At 39.3% G+C, this 23,661-nt stretch overlaps 2 protein-coding genes across 5 annotated transcripts in view; one reads left to right on the plus strand and one right to left on the minus strand.

The window, feature by feature from the left end:
* The first annotated feature begins 1,416 nt into the window (after nt 1–1,416).
* On the plus strand, nt 1,417–21,786 carry POU1F1 (POU class 1 homeobox 1). Of its 4 annotated transcripts, none has more exons than XM_077342345.1 (7): nt 1,417–1,561; nt 7,134–7,283; nt 8,012–8,125; nt 12,107–12,352; nt 13,935–14,099; nt 19,074–19,134; nt 21,573–21,786. In XM_077342345.1, exons 1-7 carry the CDS (start codon nt 1,420–1,422, stop codon nt 21,784–21,786), a joined length of 1,092 nt encoding a protein of 363 aa, XP_077198460.1. In that variant the 5' UTR covers nt 1,417–1,419. The 4 variants fall into 4 exon arrangements, with proteins under 4 accessions (XP_077198460.1, XP_077198461.1, XP_077198463.1 ...); XM_077342346.1 differs by having other exon boundaries at nt 7,218–7,283; XM_077342348.1 differs by lacking the exon at nt 8,012–8,125.
* Nucleotides 17,791–23,661, minus strand: part of CHMP2B (charged multivesicular body protein 2B) — a 31,365-nt gene continuing 25,494 nt past the window's right edge. Inside the window, exon 7 of the transcript XR_013231869.1 lies at nt 17,791–21,692. The gene's annotated coding sequence lies outside the window, so the exon portion shown is untranslated. The remainder of the gene's footprint in view (nt 21,693–23,661) is intronic.

Below are 23,661 nucleotides of genomic sequence, written 5' to 3' on the forward strand. Positions count from 1 at the left end.
AAATATGATGCCGGAAGATTTATGAATACGATGGACCACCAAAAAGATAAATGTGGGTTCAAATCATGCCTGAACCTTCCTACTAGCTAAAATTACCAGACTGAGGCTATTGTACTTGGGGTAACATGATGAAAAGACAGGAGTTACTGGAAAAGATGTAACGCTAAGAAAGGTTTAAGGCAGCAGGAAAAGAGGAAGATCCAACATGAGAGGATTTAACTCAATTAAGAAAGTCATGGCACTTAGTAAGCAAGACTTATTAATGGTTGGATGTTTTGGAAGTCAATAATTCATTTGGTTTCCATAAGTTGGAAATGACTTGGCAGCACTTAAAACACACAAGATTACTCTAGTAAAATAATGCATGTGCCTGGTCTAGTTTTCTAAGAGTTCCTTTCCTAAATAGATACTTAATACTTTCTACTCATGCAAACCAGTATATGTGTGTATGAGAAACTCTGAGATATCAGGAGCAAGCTGGAATCTGTGAGGAGAATGAAATTCTTTTTTTGGGGGGGGAATCTCGTGTTCTTTCTATCTTCCTCTGTCTTCTCTGCTTGTGTGTTGAAGATTCATGGCTTAAGTTTGTCATGATGTACAAGCAGAAGTACTTTAAGGAATTGCCATTGTTTCTTTTCAGTAACCAAGATTCTAAATGGCATTAACCCATAGTTTGAAATTCTGGTAACTGATAAATAAACCTCATTTTGTTAACGTGCCCACAATTTGATGCCCCACTGAAAAAGAGCAATGGAAAAGGAAGGAGCAAATTTCCCATACCCCCAAATGAACTGGCTTTCTGCTTATCACAAGCAAACTCTAGTTTGTTTGTGACATCTGTATACTACGTCATTTTGGCTTAATGTTGAAAAATCAGATCAACTCCTTATAGTTCTTGTACTTATTTTTCTTGCATATTTTTTCTTTAAAGCTGTTTATTTTTCAGCCAGGTACTTTATCTGTGGAGGCCTTCTGCCCCCTTCTATTTTGGACAGGTGTTACTACTTATAAATAACTCTAGCTTTCTGCAACTATATTGTGAGCAGAAATCAGGATAAAAGAACTGCTTCCAGCTACCTATCCAATGTTGTCACTACACAAAAGCTAGCTTTAAAGAATCTGCAAAATTGTGTCTCTGGTTTCCGCTCATTAATTTGGTGTCTATTGTGTTTGGGTGGGAAGGAAGGAGGTCCCAAAATGATCTAGCCATACAGCTGAGCAAAGCTCATTAAAATGGATCAAAAGATTCCCGCATGGTATAAATACCTGCACACGACCACCCTGTGCATCGTAGTTTGGGTCATGTATATATGCAAGTGAAAGAGTTGCAATTGAAGTGAAACTTCACTGAACTGCACAGGGCAAGCTGGGAAGAAAAGCGAGGCGAGGCATCTCTTGATTTCTCCCTTTTTGGTGGGAATGAGTTGTCAAGCCTTTCCTTCTGCCGACACTTTCATCCCTTTGAATGCTGAGTCGTCTCCCACTCTGCCTCTGATAATGCACCATAGTGCTGCAGAGTGTTTGCCTGTCTCCAATCATGCCACTAATGTGGTATCTACAGGTACATTTTTATTATAATAACAATTCTATTCTTGTCTCTGTTCTATTTCATTACCTCAGCATTTTTCACATGCTAAGCAAGTGTTTTAAGAAAAAATGGGGGGTGGGGAGCCTTTAAAAAGTGCCCTTTAGGATACTGCAGTCAATGTGAATGCAAGATTATCATAATTATATAACTGAAAGGTTCCAGGAGAAACTCAAAATGACAAGGCTAGGTTTGTAATTATCTTTACAATGCAAATGTTTTAGAGTTTTCATTGCCACATATACTTCCTGTTAAAACTTTTACTATCGATTGATTCCTTGGCACAATCAATTTTATTACATGCTGAAATTTTTGAATGATTAAAGCTAATGGGCCCACTTAAAAATAATTTTCACCAGTACAAAATTGGTTTCTTTTCTTATTATTTATGTGGGGAAATGCTAGGAAAGCAATTTTTATGTTGTAGTAGAGACTTCAAGAGCATAAACATATGCCAAATGGCACTGGACTCCAAGCCTGAACAAATGTCCTCATAAATCAATTGCCTTTGAATTTGGTGATTAGTTGTTTTGTTTTAATTGTGGTTGACCAAAATCATCAAATTGTTTTAAGTGCCATGAAATATCCTTTGTGATTAACTAATATACAACTTCATCAGTGTCTCTGCATTCAAACAAAAGCAAGTCATGGCAAAGGGAATATAATATGATCTTCATTTATGTCAAAGACTTTGATACAGGCTGAAAGCAACAAGTGCTGAAATTTCAAAAAAGGAAGATGTTTATTAGGGGCAACAAAACTAATTTAAAAAAAATTGTTAGCAAGTTTCTATGCTGTGCTGCTTCATTAATAATTCCCAAAACAGCAGCAGGTTGCTGTCTTTTTCTTATTACAAAATAAACTATCCCAATATGGTATGCAAGTTGTAATCTGGATGTTCAATACAAAGAAAAAAGAAAAAGGGTGAAGCAGAAGGCAAAGGCATACCAGCAAAGGCATATTTAACATGGCACAAAAAAGTTAACATTAAGTAGCATTTTTGTGAGTATGAGTTAAAGGAACAATCTGGATCCGGTACTTGAGTCTGAGACAAAATGGAAAGTATGAATAACTACAGAATGATATATGTGTAAAATCCTCAGGACGTATAACCATTAGAATTTGGGAAAGAGATAATCAAACATGCCAAATTAATTTTTTTCCTGGAAGATGTCTAGTCTGTATTTTACTTTTAAAAAATGGCAGCCTTGATTGTATCATTTTCTCCAGCTAACTCCAGAGGCAATCCATGTGTAGACCATATTATTACTTTGCATTACATAGCTACAATAAGAAATGTGAAGTATAGTTTTGTAACATTTGGATTGTGTTTCTGTGCCCACAGATATAGTTCCACTGAAATCTACTTCAAAGCAAAGGAGTTTATGATAAGGATCTAAAATGGAAACATTAAGATTAAGGGGAAAAATTATAAATAGAGCTTCATTGTCTGCTAACTCATTGCTCTCCAATGGAAAAAGGTTTTGCCTCAAACATGTCTAAGTCAGATATATTTATGGTGGTGTTCTTTTTAGGAACAGAAGACAATATAATCAGATATGTAACCAGCTAACAGATACTTTTATGTACATTGATATGAGGGACCAGAAGGTCACAAATCCTAACAAAGTTCCTATGCCTCCCTTTATTTTGAATCAATTAACTAACAAAGAAAATGTTTGTCATGCCCCTTGCCTCCTTGCTTTAGTTGTTCTACTTAAAAAAAAAACACCCTTCATGATAATAAGGTGTCCTGTTTTCACAGTCTTCTTTTCAAAGGTAGATCACACTTCTTCAAGATGGCCTAACTATAAACTAATGAACTAGATCTAATAGAATAAGTTTTCAAAATAAGGTGGGGTGGTTGACTAACAAAGGTTTTTTCCCATCAAAGTCAAGGGACAACAAAACTCATGTCAATTACTTAGGCTGGGCACTATCTTAGCAGTTTTTATTTGAAGCACTGCAGAATTTGGATCTCTGTGAGTAATCTGTGAAAAGACATGACCAAATAACTTCTCACTGACAGAAAATTTTACTATGGTAGGATCTATGGTCTGTTTGAGAAGCTGACCCTTCCCACTGTAGCCTTTTTCCTCCCACAAAATACTAAGGACTCTGCAGGCCCTGAGTAATAACATTGAGCATGAAGAAGAAGACTTTGTTCTTATATGCCACTTTTCACTACCAGGAGGAGTCTCAAAGTGGCTTACAAACACCTTCCCTGTCCTCTCCCCACAACAGACACCCCGTGAGGTAGATTAGGCTGAGAGAGCCCTGATATTACTACTTGGTCAGAACAGCTTTATCAGTGCTGTGGCAAGCCGAAGGTCATCCAACTGGCTGCATATGGAGGAGGAGCAGGGAATCAAACCCAGCTCACTAAATTAGACGACAACGCTCCTAACCACTATACCAAACTGATATGGAGGTCTGCAGTAGGAAAGAAATGGTGAAAACTGCCCCCTTCTCTCTTGGCAATATGCCATTCACCAGCAGAAATACTGTAGGATCCTGTGGGGTTTTACTGCCTTCTATTTTTCTTAAATGATCACATTAGGAATACATGAAAATCAGTGACAAAGAACTGCAGCTCTCTTTTACAGATACGGTAAAGTTTTGTATGAGTATATATTTGTTGTTTCAATCTCAGCGTCAGGTGATAAGGTAGATGGCAAAAAAAAGCTTTTATTTTATATTGAACTCTGCTTCTGAAACTATTAACCTTTTAGCAGTATGGTAGACGCCAGTTTATGAACTCTGGAGAATTGAAGCAATAAATGCTGAGTTATTAATTAGATGTGAAATAGAAACTTCCAGGGTTTGTATCTATTTTAATTATTTAAAACAAGACTGAAATAATGAAAAACTGGAGTTTGTTTCCATGGATGGAAAGATTTGAACTGTGGATAATAGCCTTCACATCTCCCCTTTCCTGCAGGCCCAAATGGTCCATGTTGCTCCTGAAAATTCCCTGTCTCCCAGAGTGCATTGTCCTAGGGGCATTTTGGGCTGCAGTAGGAGGGAACAGGCAGAAATCCTTCTGTCCACCAGAACGTTCTGGAGGATGCAAGCTGCTATTTCTTTGCATCAAATATTTTTCCTCATTTATTTTACTAGTACTATAAAGCCTTAGCGGTTTGCTAATTTAACATGTATTCATACCTGGGATCCCAGAATTGTTTTGTAGTTCTGACTTTTGAAGTTTCCCACACATTGATTGTGCTGTGATTTGAACATGTTTCCCTTAGGATTTGCAGGTAAGCTTTAAATAACTCTAGGTCAAAATAAAAATGATACATGCAACAAAGTTGGTATCTCTGGCTAACTAAACTGGGATGCAGCTACGAGTAGGCATTTTTAAATTGACTTGTTTTTATTGGCACGATTTCTTATTTTTTATTATTGTGTTCTACTTCCTTGATTGGTTTTATTGCATAATCTGTTTTGCAGACATGTTTTATTGTCTTTGTTTTATCAGTGTTTTTGAAGTTAGCTTCCTGGAGTAGGTCTGGAGGTGTCATGTACAAATTTCCAAAATAAGACCATTTCCGCATGGAGGTATAAAACATGTGCCACCTCCTTCTTGCAAATGTGCGATAGGAAACCATGCATTTGCACGCTTCCTGGTAGGATACCTCTCCCAAGTTATCCCACCACCTCATCATGGCTTTTCCCTTCCTGACAAGGTGGTGGAAGAAGCCTAAAGTGTGGACAACCTGCACTTCTTCCCCCACTCCTTGGGTTGTCAATGAACGCAAGCCACCAATCCCTTCCATCTCCCCCCCCCCCAAGTCCCAAAAGCATTTTATTAAAAAATACACTTCTACATTGTTATGGGGAAATGCCACAACAGTAAAATGGTTTTTTAAAAAACAGTAGTTTTTTTGGGGAGTCAAACTTCTATGCCCCCAAGTCACAAAATTATTTTAGTTAAAAAAATACACTTCCACATTGCTACAGGATCACACAACAATAAAACATTTCCTTAGATTCCTTTTTGGGATACTTTGTATAATTGGTCTCTCTTTATGATTGGATAGATTTGTGATAGGCTGGCCATAGTAACTGGACCCCGATGATTGTGTGTTCACAATAAAGATTTAAAACCAAAGCATGGATGGCAAGCTAACAGGGAGATGACTGCTTAATCATATGCCCCCCTTATTTTCCCATTCATACGCCACCACCAGAAAACAGAAATCGGAATGTGTTTTAATTACCTGATCCCAATATTACTATGCACACTGAAGAAAACATTTTATTTGTACTGAGGGCCTGTCACTTTGTGGCCCCCGTAGCAATGCATACTGTGCCATTTGTAAAACAAATCGATCTGGAAATGGAGAGGGCAGGGTGGTCGTGAGGGTGGGCAAAACTCTACCAAGACTGTCATGCATTTCTTCCTTCAGACGGCCTTGCCCGTTTGTGCCCCGATTTACAGCCCAACAAGAAATGGAAATCGTTTTTTTGTATTTTCTCTCATTTCGGAGCAAACCAGATGAAGATTTCTGTCAACTCCTGCACATAACTCCTGCACAAGGGACCAAGCCCTATGAAGATAGGTTGAGGGACTCGGGAATGTTCAGCTTGGAGAAAAGGAGGTTGAGAGGGGACATGATAGCCCTCTTTAAGTATTTGAAAGGTTGTCACTTGGAGGAGGGCAGGATGCTGTTTCTGTTGGCTGCAGAGGAAAGGACACGCAGTAATGGGTTTAAACTTCAAGTACAACGATATAGGCTAGATATCAGGAAAAAGTTTTTCACAGTCAGAGTAGTTCAGCAGTGGAATAGGCTGCCTAAGGAGGTGGTGAGCTCCCCCTCACTGGCAGTCTTCAAGCAAAGGTTGGATACACACTTTTCTTGGATGCTTTAGGATGCTTAGGGCTAATCCTGCGTTGAGCAGGGGGTTGGATTAGATGGCCTGTATGGCCCCTTCCAACTCTATGATTCTATGATTCTATGATTCTATGATTCTATGTGGGTTGTTGCCGATGTCATATGGAAGCAGCACTAAAACCCATGAGCAATGAGAGGCTGTACAGGGACAAATTCCTTGTGCAGAAATGGCCAATATATTAGGCATGAAAGAGAGAAGGGATTTAGAACTGCAATCCTTAGCATTTATACATGCAAGATCCCAGCTGAACAAGCATAAACTTAAAAAAAAACCCTGTTTGCATGATCCATTATAGTCTACATTATGTACTTTATCATGGAAAGCCATCTTACTTAATGATATGTCAGAATGGGGGGATGAATGGATACATTCAGAATTCAACATTTATAAAAGCGTTATTCTGTTTCTTCACTGTGCATCCAAATCAGACCTTTTGTGCTTCTTCTCAGCAGCAGATTTCTTTTGTCTTGATCGGTAAATCTGATCTGATTTAAAATCAGTTGTATAGCTGTATATTTGGATTGCTGCTTCACCATTAAACATGGCTGTGAGAATTGCCATTTTGGTGGGTTGACTCAGACAGCTCCAAAATGACATGATAATACCCTGCCTTCTGACTGAACGGATGTATCTTGAAATTTCTTACCAGTCTCATCTGTTTTGTTTTTGATCCCAACTCTTAAATGTTCCCACATATGCTTTGCCATGGCAACTTTGGGAGCTACTCTATCAGGTCTGCATTACTCTGTCCCTTCTTGTCATTATGGAAGCCAGCAGGCAACATATGGGGTGATGGCAGGTAAGAAATCCTTTCTTAAACTTAATTTTTTAACGAAATGGATCTATACACTTTTTCTCTCAATCTGAAAACAAAAGACTATAGACCACATATTTAATTTCAGCTGTAGCTGACATCAGTCCCTGAATCTATTGTGAACTTTCTTGGAACATCTATGACCCATATTAGTTGGTATTATTCTTCTTTACTATGACCAAGCTTGTTTGTAGATGTGACAGAAGGCCAATGGTTTGCCAGATATGTTAATATGGCTAAAGGTAAAGGTATCCCCTGTGCAAGCACCGAGTCATGTCTGACCCTTGGGGTGACGCCCTCCAGCGTTTTCATGGCAGACTTAATACGGGGTGGTTTGCCAGTGCCTTCCCCAGTCATGACCGTTTACCCCCCAGCAAGCTGGGTACTCATTTTACCGACCTCGGAAGGATAGAAGGCTGAGTCAACCTTGAGCCAGCTGCTGGGATTGAACTCCCAGCCTCATGGGCAAAGCTTTCAGACAGCTGCCTTACCACTCTGCGCCACAAGAGGCTCTGTTAATATGGCTACGACTATATTAACTAGCTATCAGGAAAGGCTTCCTGGTCAAGGTACAGGGTTGCCTGAGAAAACAGCAGATGCCAACCAGACATGAGAGAGAGGCTCTAGACATCATATGGGGAACTCAGCCAGCGTCATTCATATGACTTTATCTTTCAGACTCTTCTTGTGGGTTTGTTTGTTTCTGTCAACAGGCATCAAGCCTGCAGCTTCTGATATGTTAGCAGCTAGTCTCTCTCAAAGTCGCATTTTGCAGACCTGCACCATGCCTCATCCCAATGTTATGAATGGAGTTGGCAGCTTACAAGGCAAGTCCATCCCTTTTTGTGTGGTTGCTCCTGTTTGATCATGGATTGATGAAATGTTACATTTCTAATAGTCTGTGAGAATACTTCATGTGCTGAACAGGTATACCTGTTGCCCTATATTTTGCATTCAGCTTGGGGGTCCTTTATTATCTGCACAACACAACAAGGTAATGAGAAAGCTCAGAGAGTTCTTTATTAGAAGCCAGCACAGAAAAATGCCAATAAATTGATATATAAACATTTGTGACTATTGGTTTTTAAAAACTTGAAAAATCTTCTATAAAATATAAGCCTTTCAAATTCATAAAGTTTCCAGTAAAACCAAACTAAGGACAGAGGAGGTGAAAACCTTAAGTTTTTTTAAAAAACATTTTTATGATGCCTTTCTACCCAGATAGATTCCCCAAGGCATACATGAAGTGTCAGTATCCCTCATTCAGGCAATGGGTCTCCAGAGTCTCAGGCACAGAGATCTTTCACATCCCTACCTAATTCTTTTAACCAGAGACGCTAGAGATTTAAACCTGGGCATACCACTGGGCCATACTGTACCACTATGTTTTTGGCTTGTCTCTCTTGTATTCTGAAGGATTTACTAAGTAAACCAAAGGTAGAAAGGAAAGGACAAGATGTGCACTAACAGAAGGTTTTGTTGAAATTAATGACCCCCATCCATGTTGATTTTAGTAGAACTGAGGATCTATATGTTAGTTCAATAGGTGTAGTTGCCAGCATGGTATAGTGGATAAGAGTGGCGGCTTCTATTCTGGCGACCTTGGTTTGATTCTCTGCTCCTCCAAATGAAGCCAGCTGAGTGATCTTGGACTCACTGCAGCACTGATAGCGGCTGTTCTCACAGAGCAGTCCCTCGCAGAGCTCTCTTAGCCTCACCCACCTCACAGGGTGTCTGTTGTGGGGAGAGAAAGGGAAGGTGATTGTAAGCTGCTTTGAGACTCCCTTGGGCAGTGAAGTGACACTCCCTTGGGCAGAGTGAAGAAGGGTGTTTTTTTATATAGGAGTCTCAAAGTGGCTTACTTCCCTTCCCTTTCTTTCCCCAAAACAGATCAAATTTAGAGTCCAGTGGCACCTTTAAGACTAACAACTTTTTATTCACAGTATGAGCTTTCATGTGTAGGCACACTTTCTCAGATACAGTGGCAACAACAGACACTCTGTGAAGTAGATGATGCTGAGAGAGCTCTGACAGGACTGCTCAGTCAGAATAGCATTATCAGGGCTGTGTTGAGCCCAAGGTCACTCAGCTGGTTGCATGTGGAAGAGCAAGAATCAAAGCCAGCTCACCAGATTAGAAGCATTAACCATTACAGCACACTGGTATATATTAAAAAAAACATCTCTTCTTCTTCTGTAAATAACTGCTCACATGAACAGTCAACTTCCATGGTCACTTGGATACTGGAAGAAGCAAAATTGGAAGCAATGGCTTACCAAGGGTGGGGATGTGGTACTGAGTTTGTTGGGCACTGTAAATTGGAGTGGTTCTGCTGGGCTTCTACACACACAACCTTGCGTGCACTGTGTGTATGTGCTTGATATCAACTGGTCTTGCATTGGTTCTGCATTGTATTGGTTCTGCTAGGCTTGCAAACCACCCTTCTAAAGCCCTTCAATTTGTAGTCAGAGATTCTCTGGTTTGACTTAGTCTTTTGGAAACAATGGGACAACTGTGTGTGTGTGTGGGGGGGTGTTTCTTAACATTAAGTTTAGTGAAGCTTGTGCCCAATATTTTGTAATAAAATAAATAAAAGATGTTTGGGTCCAGAAACACCTTTAAGACCAAACTTTGTTCTGCCACTTCAAACCAAAAAGCTATCCACCTAATCTATTTTCTGGCCATTATTTATTATTTTCAGTAATAATTATTTCACAATTATTACTGAAAATAATAATATCATATAGAGGAGGGGTCTATATCATATAGAGAAACCATATAGAGAAACCACATCAGGTCTCAGAAGCTAAGCAGGGCTTGGCAATAGCAAACCATCTCTGAATACTTCTTGCTTCAAAAACCCCAGGGTCACCATAAGTCAGCTGTTACTTAATAGAAAACAATACAATGAGGGGTCTTAAAAAATTATCTGCCTGGGGCACCAAATAGATTAGGAATGCCTCTGCCTGTGTGAAAGTTATTTTTCTAATTTATGAATTGAAAACTGTAATTCTTGCTGTTTGCCGAAGGATTATGTTCATACATTTGCTTTGTTTTACTAGTATTACACTGCCCACATGGAGAGAATACTCACGTGGACAGTTTGTGCTAGTGAACTGGCTTGATCACATCCATCTTACCCTTGGCATAATCCCAACTCTTCTAAACACTTTTGAGTTCAATAGAGTGAACTGAACATTATACTGCGATAACATTTGCCTATTGGTCTTGGATAATTGCTTATTGGTCTTGGATAATCAATTTAAATTAAATTGGATCAATTAAATATAATGAAGTCACAAAAGGACTTAAAAGTAATTAAGTAATTAATTGGACTTGCTTAGCTTTTCCCTGGAGACCATAGAATGCTGCTTTTTAAATATATGTCTCTGTGTCTGTGTGTTTTATTTAGGGTGCTTTTCCTGCTGCCTTTTCAGAAAAAAGCTGAGATGGCTTATGGTCATATTAAAGTTAATAAACTGCAAAATCAAAATAGCTGTTAAAGTAACTAGCAGCAGTAATAGCTCATACAACAGACTTAGACCTCCAATAATAAAATTCAAATGGCCAATCCATTTTAAAACAACTCCTCAAGGAAAACAAAGAAATAAAACATCAAACACAGCAAAGCCATAACAATACACTGATTATTATCCTGCAATAAAATTTGCCTATTGGTCTTGAACAATCAGTTTAATTTCAGTTCATACTGAGATTACAATAAAGTGGAGGCTGGACCCTCAATATTCACCCTGTTTTTGGTCTCTTCTTACGCTGTTCCATTCTCACCACCATGGAGGCAATAATCTGTTTTATGTACAGAGAAACGATAAATAATGAAAGATAAAAGAATCTGATCAACTGCAGTTATGTGAAGTATTATTTAACCCCTGATATTTTCATAAGCCAGCAAGTGTTCCAAGGCTTTAAGATCAGGAGGACTTCATGAAATCTGAATTCCTTCCCATGGAGCTGAAATTAGCATATTTCTAGTCTGACTGACTTTATTTACTCATTTTTTAAATTAATTTTTGTATTTATGCTTCAACTTTTATCCTGCCATCTCAGAGCAGTGTACAACATGGAATCCAAGACATAGCTTACATAAAGTTAAAACTGTAAAATCCATATATATAAAATAATGTAAAATTAACACATAAAAAAAACAAATAGGAAAACAAACACTAATCTGAATAATTAAAGCATTTAACTTGTTTCCATTTCTTTCATGATCTAAATATATCACCTGCAATTTTCCATGAGAGAGTGGCTGTGACTCACAAGTTCCACCAAAATGATCCATATAAAATCCAAACACTGATTTTGATAAAAACAAGGGGATGTCGGGTTTCATTTTGAACAGAGCAAATTTCCAGATTTCATTCATGAATCTGTACTATGCAGAGTACTTGCCAGTAGTGATAAAACCTCTATCCTCTTTAACACAGGTCAGCCTAAACACATGAAAGTCAGTCTAGACACATGAGACTGCCTTACATTTATTCAGACCATTGACCTATTGAGGTCAGTGCTGTCTGCTTTGGCTGGCAGCAAAGCCTGCAGGTATTTTTAACCAGACATATCAAGGACTGGCCTGGGATCTTCTACATGCAAGGTGTGTGCTCTGTCACTAAGTTGTGGCCCTACTCAATGGTAGGTCTCTATATGGCATGTTATAAACCATAAGCTCTAAATTTTAATGTGTGTAGGAAAGAACAGTCCACTGTCTATGGCTTGACACTATAGCATTTGGTTCCCCCATCTTTTTTCTTTTCTTTTTTTTCTTTTTTTCTTTTGGTTTCTCGCAGGTGGCCTTACCCCTTGTCTTTATAAATTCCCTGACCATACTCTAAGTGCCAGTTCATGTGCTCTAGGCCACAGCTTTACTCCCATGCATCCATCTATCCTTGGAGATGACCCTTCCACTGCTGATTTTAAGCAGGAATTCCGCAAGAAAAACAAGTCACTTGAAGAACCAATAGACATGGATTCTCCTGAAATCAGAGAACTGGAAAAATTTGCCAATGAGTTCAAGCTAAGAAGAATTAAGCTTGGTATGTGAATCATCTTTCAAAGAGATATATATTTTTACAACTTTGTCTTTTACTTATGTTACTATACATGTCTCATATTCTATTTGAGTCAATGGAGTAAAAATATTAATAGGCATTATTCAATCAGTCTTCTAACTGAACTTCAGAAAAGTATCTGTTACAATTTAATGATAAAATGATATAGTCAAGCCAAAATGAACCTATGACAAAAAAACATGCTTTAAAACAGTGGTCCCCAACCTTTCTGAGGCTGGGGACTGGCAGGGCACCGGGCCACGCCCGCGGGCCATGCCCGCGCACCGGGCCGCACCCGCGCATCGGGCCGCACCCGTGCATTGCGCATGCATGAATGCACCATGCGCATGCGCAATGCGTGGGCGCGGCCCATCCCTGATTCCCTCTCCCCGCCCTCCCGCAGTAAGAAGCTTCCCGGGCCGCAAGCTTGCGGCCTGGGAAGTTTTTTACTGTGGGGGGGGGATGGGGAGAGGGAGCCGCGGCCCGGCACCGGGCCGCAGCCCGCAGGTTGGGGACCACTGCTTTAAAAGGTCATCTTAAGCCTTTTGGTTCAGATTAAAACAGAAGTCTAACAATCTCTGACTCTATTCCTGAATGTTCCCAGATTCAGGATGTTCAGATGTTACAAGCTTAGTGGCACATCGGCAAGGAGAAAACATTCTTCACTGGCAAAACACATGCTTTGCATTCAGGTAGTCCTTGATTCAAACCTTGGAATCATTAGTTAGAAGATCTCAAGGAATATCAGTTGAGACCTGAGACCACTACCAAATTGTGCTAGATGTACTAATGGCATGATTTAGTTATATGACAACTTTTTATACTGATATGTCATTCTATGTGCATAAGTTCATCATGGAGAGGAGTGACTCTCAGACACAAACTACCCTCTGGCTTTCCTCTATGGAAACTGGTTGATAAAAGAACAAACCTTACTTGGTGGGTCAGAAATAACACAACACTGTGATTTGGCACAAATGTGGAAATCTTTCATTAGATTATCACATGGAAGAAGAGTAAGAGGAGAGAACAGGAGGAATGAAGTTTACCCAGGTTTGGTAAGAAAATCCTGATGGTTAAGATCAGAAACAGCTGGTGTGGTGACCTTAATGCAAATCATAGCTAACCATGGGAAAGAAAATGGATTATCCTCTGATACTTAGAATCCCCATTGCAAAGGCAATTTAACACTGGAACACATTCACAATCTGACCACCACAGAAGGACTCCCTGGTGTGGAAGCAGCTCCTGTTCACAGAATAATAAATTATAGTTTACTAAACATGAATCATGTTATTTGTATGTAAAAATAGGTGTAGTGGTCCAAAATGATCATATTCACAAAATTAAAACAAGAAACATTTTCAGGAAGTAAGAATATAAATCATTTTCATCTGTGCATTTAGCTACTGGTAGTTTAAAAACAGATTAGGAATATGGAATGAAAAGTGATCAGAAGAACTTCAAAATCATTTATTTGAGCAAAAACCAGGAGAAATGTGTCTTAGACATAAACAAGACCATCACTTCCTTTGCTTAAGCTTTTAGTTTTGTCTTCTTTTGGCAGGTTATACACAAACAAATGTTGGAGAAGCTCTGGCAGCTGTGCATGGTTCTGAATTCAGTCAAACAACTATTTGCCGCTTTGAAAACCTGCAGCTAAGCTTCAAGAATGCTTGCAAACTAAAATCGATTTTGACCAAGTGGCTGGAGGAAGCAGAACAAGTAGGAGGTACAGCAAAATCCCAGTCAGTCTTTTATAGGAAATTTCTAGTTAACATGTGTATAGATCACCATGGGGCAGTAAGGACTCATGACAAGTAAATGAGCATCTGAAATGTCTGCCTGCGACATCTCTCCTTGCAAAGTCAACTCTTGATGGACAAAATGCTTACAGTACAGAAATCCCATGCCTTGCCTGTATGTAAAAGGTCATATTTTAACAGAGGTATGATTTCAGATGTAATGGTGCTTCTACAGGGGTTCTTTAGGACTATGTAATGCTACCACAGCTTCAGTCTGGCTGCTGTCTTGTTGTGACATCCATCATCCCATTACCGGTGCTTTACTTATTGCAGTGGCACCTCCTCCACACCTGCATTTTATCTTTGCAAGAACCCTGTGAGACAGGTTAGGCTAAAAAGGTGTGGGATAGCCTAGGGTCAGCCGTGGCAGAACGGGGATTTGAATGTGTCTATTCATATCTCCAATATCCAGATTTAAACATCCACAGATGTAGCTACTTAACTCTCAGAGGCAAGATTTTTCCCTCCATTTCTCTTTCATTTTTGTGATTGAGACACTCTAGTTGTATTTTCTTCTTTCCTGGAGAATTCTGGCTGGCCCGCCCATTTGCTCAGCCTAGAAACCTGAGGAGAGGAATGGGAACCCCCTTTAACTGAGATGAATTAAATGGCACTCTAGACGATTTTATATTCCCAATTAACAAAATATTTTATTCAACACAGAGGGGAAAGATCAGCTGAGACCAGGGATAAAATGTTTCAATTTGAGGTAAAATCATTACATGCATAGACTTTCTTAAATTTCAGGCTAATGAGAGTTTCTTAAACCTTTCACAATGACTTAAATCTTAACGAGAGGTTTCTGTTCTAGAGCCCCCCCCCCCCCAAAAAAAAAAAAAACACCTCAGTATACTTTCTCTGAATAATCACTTTCAGTTTCCAGAAACCTGGCATAATCTTTCCAGTACTCAAGCCTTTCTCCTGAAACCCCAGTTCTTGTTTTAAGTTTCTAACTGACTCTCAAGGTCTCTAAAGGCAGACCAGGGATCTCTGTACTCTTCAGAGCTACCTCCCTGTTTGACTGGGTAGGGAATGTCCTTCTCTCTCTAGAAGACCTAACCTCTTTTCTTGGCCCATATAACCATCCACTCATCCTTGCCAACTTTCCCCAATTCACCTGTCTATATTAAATCCACTGTTAGTCAGGGCTGAATTCTGAATGAATTCTCCTCCTCAGGTTCAGTTCTAAAGTTTCCTTCTCTCTGCTCAGCTAATGTTAATCAATCAGATTGCTTGGAGCAGCCTGTCACTCAAGGCTCTCTGTTTTTGTGAATTAACCCTTCACAGCCATTCAGCTATTTGTGCAGGACTTTTAAGCCTTTTCAAAGTGTAGCCTGTCATAACAGCCACTCAGTTAGATATGAGGGCGTGAAGATATTCCACAACCTTACCAGCCAGCACCCTACTGCTCTGCCCCTCCTCTCACCCACCAAGGGTCATGTGAGGGGAGAATTTCTACTATCCCACCTGCCTGCTTCTTGGCTTCCTTTGGTCCAAATAGGACCAAAGGAGGCAAATAGGACCTCCTTGCTCACTTTCCTTCCTCCAGCATTGCATTGCCACTTCAGCTGTGGTTTTGGTGAGGGTGGGGCACTGGGGAGCAGAAGCTCCCCCTTCTCAGCTGACTACTTGCCTCAAGCACTGCCACTTCAGCAATAATTGGGGTGGCAGGCCTAATCCTTGCCAGCTACCTGCATACCTCTAGGAAGGCTGTCTGTCAATCCACCTGCCTATAATTCTCCTCACTACTTGTGGGTGGGTGTGGAAGGGACTGGTGGCCGCTTTTGGGCTCTGTTGCTCACCTGCAAGAAGTTAGGGGGTCAAGGCAGAAGTCTGTGTTCCTCCCCTCTAGTCTGCAGGAATACCACTTCATTGGGGATACTTTACACTCCACCTCCTCATTAACCAGCAGGATTTGAAATGACAGGCAGGGGTGGTCTGCATCACAGGATCATCTGTCTCCATCTTCCCTCCTCAATCCTGGCAAGTTGATGTGTGAGCCTGTGCAGTTATCCTGATTTTTTCTGCAAACCTGCTACTATGCATAATTTATTCATTAATGATTTAGCGCAAAAACTGGAACCTATTAATGGTCATCCCCCAAAACTTGGTTCCCAGCATATTCCTTTTTTGTTGTATGCCGACGATACTACAATACTCTCATATACAAGGGTTGGCTTACAATGATACTTATCCACCTTTTACCAATATTGCCAAGATAATAAGTTAGTAATTAACTAACTTAATTAGTTAGTTAATTTAAAACAAAAAGTTAAAACAAAAAGTTTTGGTTTTCTCTAAGAGCTGGCATGCAATGACTTGGTCTATTGGAGGCACTTCAATAGAACAAGTCAAAACATTTAAGTATCTAGGTGTTACCTTCCAATATAACCAGAACTGGCACTCCTACTGCCAACGAGCTATCAATCTGGTCAAATCCTCATCTTGCTTGATAAAACAGTTCTTTTTCTCTGCGAAAGGTAAGCAATTTATTCCTGCAGCAATTAAAAATTTTAATGCCAAAGTGATGTCCCAGCTCCTGTTTGGATGCCCCTTATGGGTTCCTGCCTTTAATAAATCTATTGAGGGTGTTCAATCTGCTTTCTATAGGCAAATTGCAGGGGTTCCCAATTGTGTCTCCTACCATGCCATTTGCGCAGAATTTGGCCAAATTAGGGTAGAGACAAGGGCCTGGATAGCTACTTTTAAATTTGGGGTCAGACTATTTTTTAGAATAGAAACTGGCAGCCTTTTAACTTGTCTGAAAAGTGACCCTCTTAAATTTCGATGGCTCCAGGCTATTGAACAAAAATTAGTCTCCATTGGCATCGATCTGAACTCCCTACTACCTCTGGAAGAAAAATGTATCTTCCGGATTATTAAACAGAGAATACTAGACCATGAGCAGCAGGAACTCATACCTACCCAGCCTCGAGTTTGCTTATCAGCATTCTTTGGCATCACTATGCATAAAAATATTATGCCTACATATTTGCATCTTCTTGATGTCCCACCCCTGAGAAGAGCTTTTCTCCTGGCACGAATGAATGCTTTCCCCTCAAAGGTCTTAGAGGGAAGATTCCACCGTATCCCATACCATGCAAGACTCTGTCCGTGTGGTTCTGGCTGCCCTGACTCTGTCTCACACATTTTGTTAGATTGCCCCTTATATGAGCAGTGCCGGGATGACAGCTTTGTTGCTTTGCTGGGAAACAAGCCTTCTGTAAGTAAATCTATGACCTTGCAATTTCTGCTCTCTGACAAAGACCCAAAGGTAACCATTTTAGTTGCCAAAGTTTTACTAAGATGCTTTTATAATATGGTGCCTAGTATTTTATCTTTTATAGTTTATTTCAGTGGTCCCCAACCCGCAGGCCATGGCGCCGGGCCGCAGCTCCCTCTCCCCGCCCCCCCCGCAGTAAAAAACTTCCCAGGCCGCAAGCTTGCCCTGCTGGTCTCCAGCCTCAAAAAGGTTGGGGACCACTGGTTTATTTAATCATTTTAAGATCTGTTTGGTTATGTAACCCCATGACCTATTTTATTATTTTGTTGAAATTTTAAACCCTATTTTCATATGTCTTATACATATTTTGTGCCAATAAAAGGTTACTGACTGACTGACTGATAAGAACATTCTTTATTTTGTATACTCACAAATTGCTGTTTTTAATTATCATTTAATTTTAAAGAATTTTGAATACAAAATGTAAAAACGGAAAGAAGTACAAAATAGAACAATTATTAGAAAGATAAATTACAAAATAACATAGCAACCTTTATACAAAATGAAAAATGAATGAGTTAGATAAACATTAGGAAAATTAATAATATTTTAACCATTTGTTTTACACTTTGAACACAATAAATTAATGAAAGATTATAATATGTATCTGCATGTAACCCTCTTTTCCCAATATTATATTGTTTCTAACTTAGACGGAAAACAAGCAAAAATGTGTTTTGTTAATGACTTTTCTCCTGACAAGTCTGAAAATTTAGCAATTTGCCAGACTCTATTTGTTTTATTGATCACAGTTTGAAATGTTATCAATTTTATTTTTGAGTTTTATAACTATTTTTAAAGTATATAATACTATATTACGATATCAAGGAGTAACACAAAGTGTTACAAATAAAACAGTAAAAAAACTTGAGGCTTTATCAGTATTTTGCAATTTACCATCAGATACATTTCTAAAATGACTTTATTCCACCTTGAGAAGAGCTGCTATATTTGTAAAAGAAAACCCTGGTGAGATCTGATGACATTGCCAACCTTGTTTATTCTGTTTAATGTATGAGGTATCAACTACAAGGAAGATTCTCTTTTTAACAGTTCTGTCCAATATGCTGCATCAGCTGATCCTATGGTGAATATATATCTAATAGCTATGTGTGACCCCTTATCTGCAGATGTATAAATCTGTGAATCAGAGCCTCATAAACTCTAAACAGATTTTCCTGCAAACATGGAGGTTTGGAAAAAAATCTGAAATCTTATATATATATATGGCTGGAGCCACTACAGACCCTCCACATGTTCAGAAGATATTGAGAGAGGCTCTGGGTTCAGAACCATTTCCAGGTACTGGCACTGTGGTAGCCAGGTTCAAAGGTGTGCCCTGGAGACCCACTAGGCTCAGTGATGGAGAGATGTGATTCCCCATTTGTGGAGTGCTATTCCAATAATCTGTTGTACTTTAATTTATTGCATTGTATTCTGAAATTTCCATTAACTGCAGACACGGAATGTGATTACATTCTTTTTGGCATATACAGTGTAAACCCAGAATACAAGTACAAATGTATATTGCTCTTATTAACATGCAAGTAGCAATTGTATATGATACTGTTCACATGGCCTTGGAAGTAACTTTATCTCAACATTGCTTTCTATACAGCTTTATACAATGAAAAGGTTGGTGTGAATGAACGGAAAAGAAAGCGCCGAACCACCATAAGGTATTAAAGATTGCTGCTGGGTTGGAATTTTCAGCCCTAGAAACAGTGTATTAACATGTACATTTCCATCTGTTGGATTAGTGTCCTAAATTGTATGCACCCTGAATATCCCAGCATTAGAGATCCAGCAAAGAGAATATCTTTTTAAACTATATGATCTTTCAACAAAGTACTCATTTCAATAGGCATATTTTGGGAAGAACAACTGGAGAATTTACGTAAACAAAAGAATTTATGTAAACAGAAGAAAAACATTTTTTTATTTATGTTTATCCAAAATGAAGCATAATTGGCCTATCAAAGGCAAAAAAGGTTGATTGCTAAATTCAGTATGTCTATTCACGTTCATGCTTCTTCTCTTAAACCTTTTTAAAAAGAGCCTATACATCTGTACTGCTCACTTCTTTTTCACCAAAAGGAAAATTTCCAGGTGCAGATGAAGAATGCTTTTTCAATATTCAATGCACTTTCTGTGTCCAGCATAAAGCACACTACTGCCCTCTTGAGGTCAAACCTAAAAACTAGTTACTGTTACCAGGACACATTATACAGCACGAAAAACTCACAAAAATACTGCCAAAAACGATGTCTTCAGGCTATGAGCAGAGGCTCCTGTTTTGGGCTCATCAATGATTTTAAAAAACCTTCATGGGGAAAGGGATGGTATGCTAGATGGGAGCCTGCAGTCTGCTGTGGTCCATCCTGCCCACTTTCTATGAAGAACAGTATACCTCAGTGGAGGAAAGGTGGTAGTTTTAGCAATCAGAAGCCTGTGTTTCCCCACCAAAAAGTCTCTATGTTCATGAACTACAATTCCTATAAGGCCCCGCCAGCAGAATGTGCCAGAGTGGTGGTCAGGTGACTTTACAGCACAATGGAGGAAATTTCCCCTCCCACAGTTACAGTCAGAATGGTTTAGCATGCATAATCGCTCAAAAAAAGAGGAAAAAAACAGCACAGAATCAGAGCAGATGCATAAATGGGAATGTTTTAAAAACATTTTTAAAGAACTATTTTAAAAGGCCAGCGAATTGACTGCGGAGGAAAGCAGTGTATGCATAATAGGCCCAGAACTCTACTTCTAAAGAACAAATCTTTGTGTATTCTATGTGCTTTTAAAAAGAACATACCACTTTAAATGGGTTAAAAAAGCACAAAAATGTTCAGGAACAATTTCAACTTAAAATATGTTAAATTTTCCTCTCTGAATAATGCAACAACCCATTGTAATAACAAGGAATTAACCAAGAGGAAGCTGTGCTGTTTGTGCAAATTTTAAGCACCAACAAGAAGTGTTTTATCTGTTTTGGGAGCTTGCTTGGAAAAGGGTTAAAGCATTAGTCTACTCATATGCTCCTAGGATTCTAAATGTTTAAATTCAACTGTATTTTTATTGTGTTATAAGCCACCCTGAGCCTCTGGAGAACAGAGGCATATAAATTAGATTATAAATCCCTCAATGAATAGTTGGAGCAATGTCGATTCAAGAAACATTGCTCTCAAAGTTAGCTTCACTGCCACTCATTAATGGCATTTTCTAATTGGCTATGTACTGTAATGGACTCAAATGAGCATCTGTTGGAATCATTCATATAATGGTGGCCCTAGAAAAATGTGGTGGAAGCGGCATGCAAACAGATAATAGAGGGAAGCAATAAATGGATAATCCTTCACAAAACTCGTGGGCCTCCAGTACTGTTCTGAACCCAACAGAACAGCATTGAGCAGGGGGTTGGACTAGATGGCCTGTATGGCCCCTTCCAACTCTATGATTCTAGAACTACTTGGATTCTGCCTGCTGAAATGTATGATCCTTGAGCACAGAGATCAACTCTGCACAGAACCATCTAAGTGCACTCCATCAATGTGATTCTACTAAAACCCACTGATGGGGATTGCTTGTTTTTTGAAGCCAGCCACATTATTTTAAGGTACCAGCACTATATGAAAAGACAATTTAAAAATTAACTCAGTCTACACTTTGATGCCATGAAGAGGATCAAGGGAAATAGCACTAAGTAGTAGCTGATGCTGGTTTGCAGACACTGAGTTAGTGAGGTATTTATTTGCTCTACAGAATGGAATGAAAAACTTTTGAGTTAGGCTGTCTTCCATTTAAAGACTAAAGATTCATGACAGGTAAAACGAGAAGAAGCCATAGATACATTTGGCCAGGAGAAAATTAAATCTGTGTTTTCTAGAACTCTCCATCTGAACACAATCATGGATGGAAGTTTCTGAAGCACAAGGCCTTGATGATACACCATAACTCTTCAATTCCTGCCCACAGTTTCATACCCAAGTGTAAAATCTTTCCGTATCTCTTTCCTAATTGGACATTCCATCCGTGTATATAGAAAGTAAATGTTTCAAAGAAGCCTGTGATTTCCTGAGATACTGCTCAGGTTACGATACGACTACTATATTCTTCTTTCTAGTATTGCTGCTAAAGAAGCGCTAGAAAGTCACTTTGCTGAACAAAGCAAGCCGTCTTCACAGGAGATTATGAGGATGGCCGAGGGGCTCAATCTGGAGAAGGAAGTTGTGAGAGTTTGGTTCTGCAATCGAAGACAAAGAGAGAAGAGAGTGAAGACAAGTTTACATCAGAACAGCTTTCACTCCATTATTAAGGACCACCCAGACTGCCAGTAATTTTTTTCCCTACAGACTCTTCCTGATTTCTTCTTCAATACTTTTAAATTTTTAATTGCTTTTCCATAATAGAAATATGTTTGCGGATATGCTGTGTTTGTCACCATTGCAAAGTTAATCTACTTCAGTCACACAGTAATCTTTGATAATAATTTGTGATGCTTTATGATGTACATCATTCTCTAAAGGGTACACTGCTAAAAAGCTCCCTGCATTATCACCCTGCATATATTAATATAACAGCAAAATGAAGAAAGTAATCAAAACAGCTTTCTCCAGACATTCTGGTACAAGACCTCTCATCTGCAGGATGGAAAGGTGGACTTGGCCAATGGCACCTCAGTAGATGGCAGAACATAGGTGTACTTAACCAACCATCTTAAAACTGACATACATCCATAGCTCTTTTAATTCATTTACTCTTTGGTACTTGTAGCAAATTATATTTTCTTTTTGAGATAGATAACACTTAAATGCTGTTGAGACTTGAACCACATTATCATATCATTTATCATTTACTCTAAATATAAGGCACAATCCAGCATCTTTATATGATGTGCATAGGCACTAGGTCAGTGATCCCTAAAAGATTCCCTACACAGCCACCAATTTTCAGAAAGCCAGCAGCACAGAATGCACACCATTTAGTAATCAGCCCCCGTCTGAGAAAAACAGAGTTAAAGCAAACTTAACTTACAGCAAACAGGGCCACACTCCGGCAACCCTACTTGTGCTTCTGGGACACTTGGCTTAGATCTTGCAGTGCTAATGATGATTAATGTGGGCTCAGCAATTGCCTCCTCCTCCTGCACTGTTGCCAGTTCGTGGGAGGTAGGTGAGTCAACATCCCGTTCTGGCACTCAACTGGCCCCTGTAACACTAGCTCATAGTAATGCAGGGGCCACTCGGCTCGCTTCCAGGGCCAGGTTGGGACCAATACCTGCAGGAGGTGACCATTACACATAGGGGGAGGAGGCATGGTTATCATTATTGGAGCAGCACAGTATATTTGTGTCTGTAGCATTCAGTGAATAGCACAAGCCAGTATCAAGACTGCACAGGATGCTGTCTTGTTTTTCTGTTTGCCAACTTCAGAAGGGATGGATGTGTGTTTCATGTAACTGGCATTTATGAAGATCCAGGATGCTATAGTATAAACTGGCCTCCTTAAATTAAGGCCCACAGATTGTGAAATCCAGTTTAATACATAAAATCTTTGCATATGACATTTAGACAGATACTTAGATTGACGTGCGTGTGTGTATATATATATATATATATATATATATATATATACACATACATACACACATATATATACATACACACATATACATATATAAGACTATATGTTGTAGTCTGTTTAAATCCACCTACTCTGTTAGTGCTGTGCACACTAAATCAACAAGCTAAATAATTTAAGCAGAGAGCCTTTTCAAAACTGTCAAGAGAGCAGACTACAAGTATTAAGAGATTTCAGAGAAGAAAAATGGAAAACCTGTCAACTCCCACTGTGACTGAGCTTATCTGCCAGTTGATGAGAATACTCTTACTTGACAGGCTTCCTCCATGCAAAAGCAGCTTAAATAAGGGCAGCCTAATGAGAAGCCAACTTTAGAAACAGTGAGTGCCCCTGCTGGTTAAAATATCGGCGACAGCTTTAATATGGGAGAGGCTTATAGGGAAGATGTCCCTTCAACTCACGTTTAAGCTATTTCAGTCTCTCTCTGTCTTTTGCTGTTTAATGCTACTTAGAAAACCCTGTGAGGATTAAAAGATTGCTGTTACCAAAGGAACCTGGCCTAGTGAGAGATGTGGCTTAACCCACTTTGTGCTACATCTCAGCATCAAAGGAGCAATTACCACCGCCCAGTT

Source organism: Paroedura picta, chromosome 6 (genome assembly GCF_049243985.1).
Source record: "Paroedura picta isolate Pp20150507F chromosome 6, Ppicta_v3.0, whole genome shotgun sequence".
Taxonomy (NCBI): Eukaryota; Metazoa; Chordata; class Lepidosauria; order Squamata; family Gekkonidae; genus Paroedura; species Paroedura picta.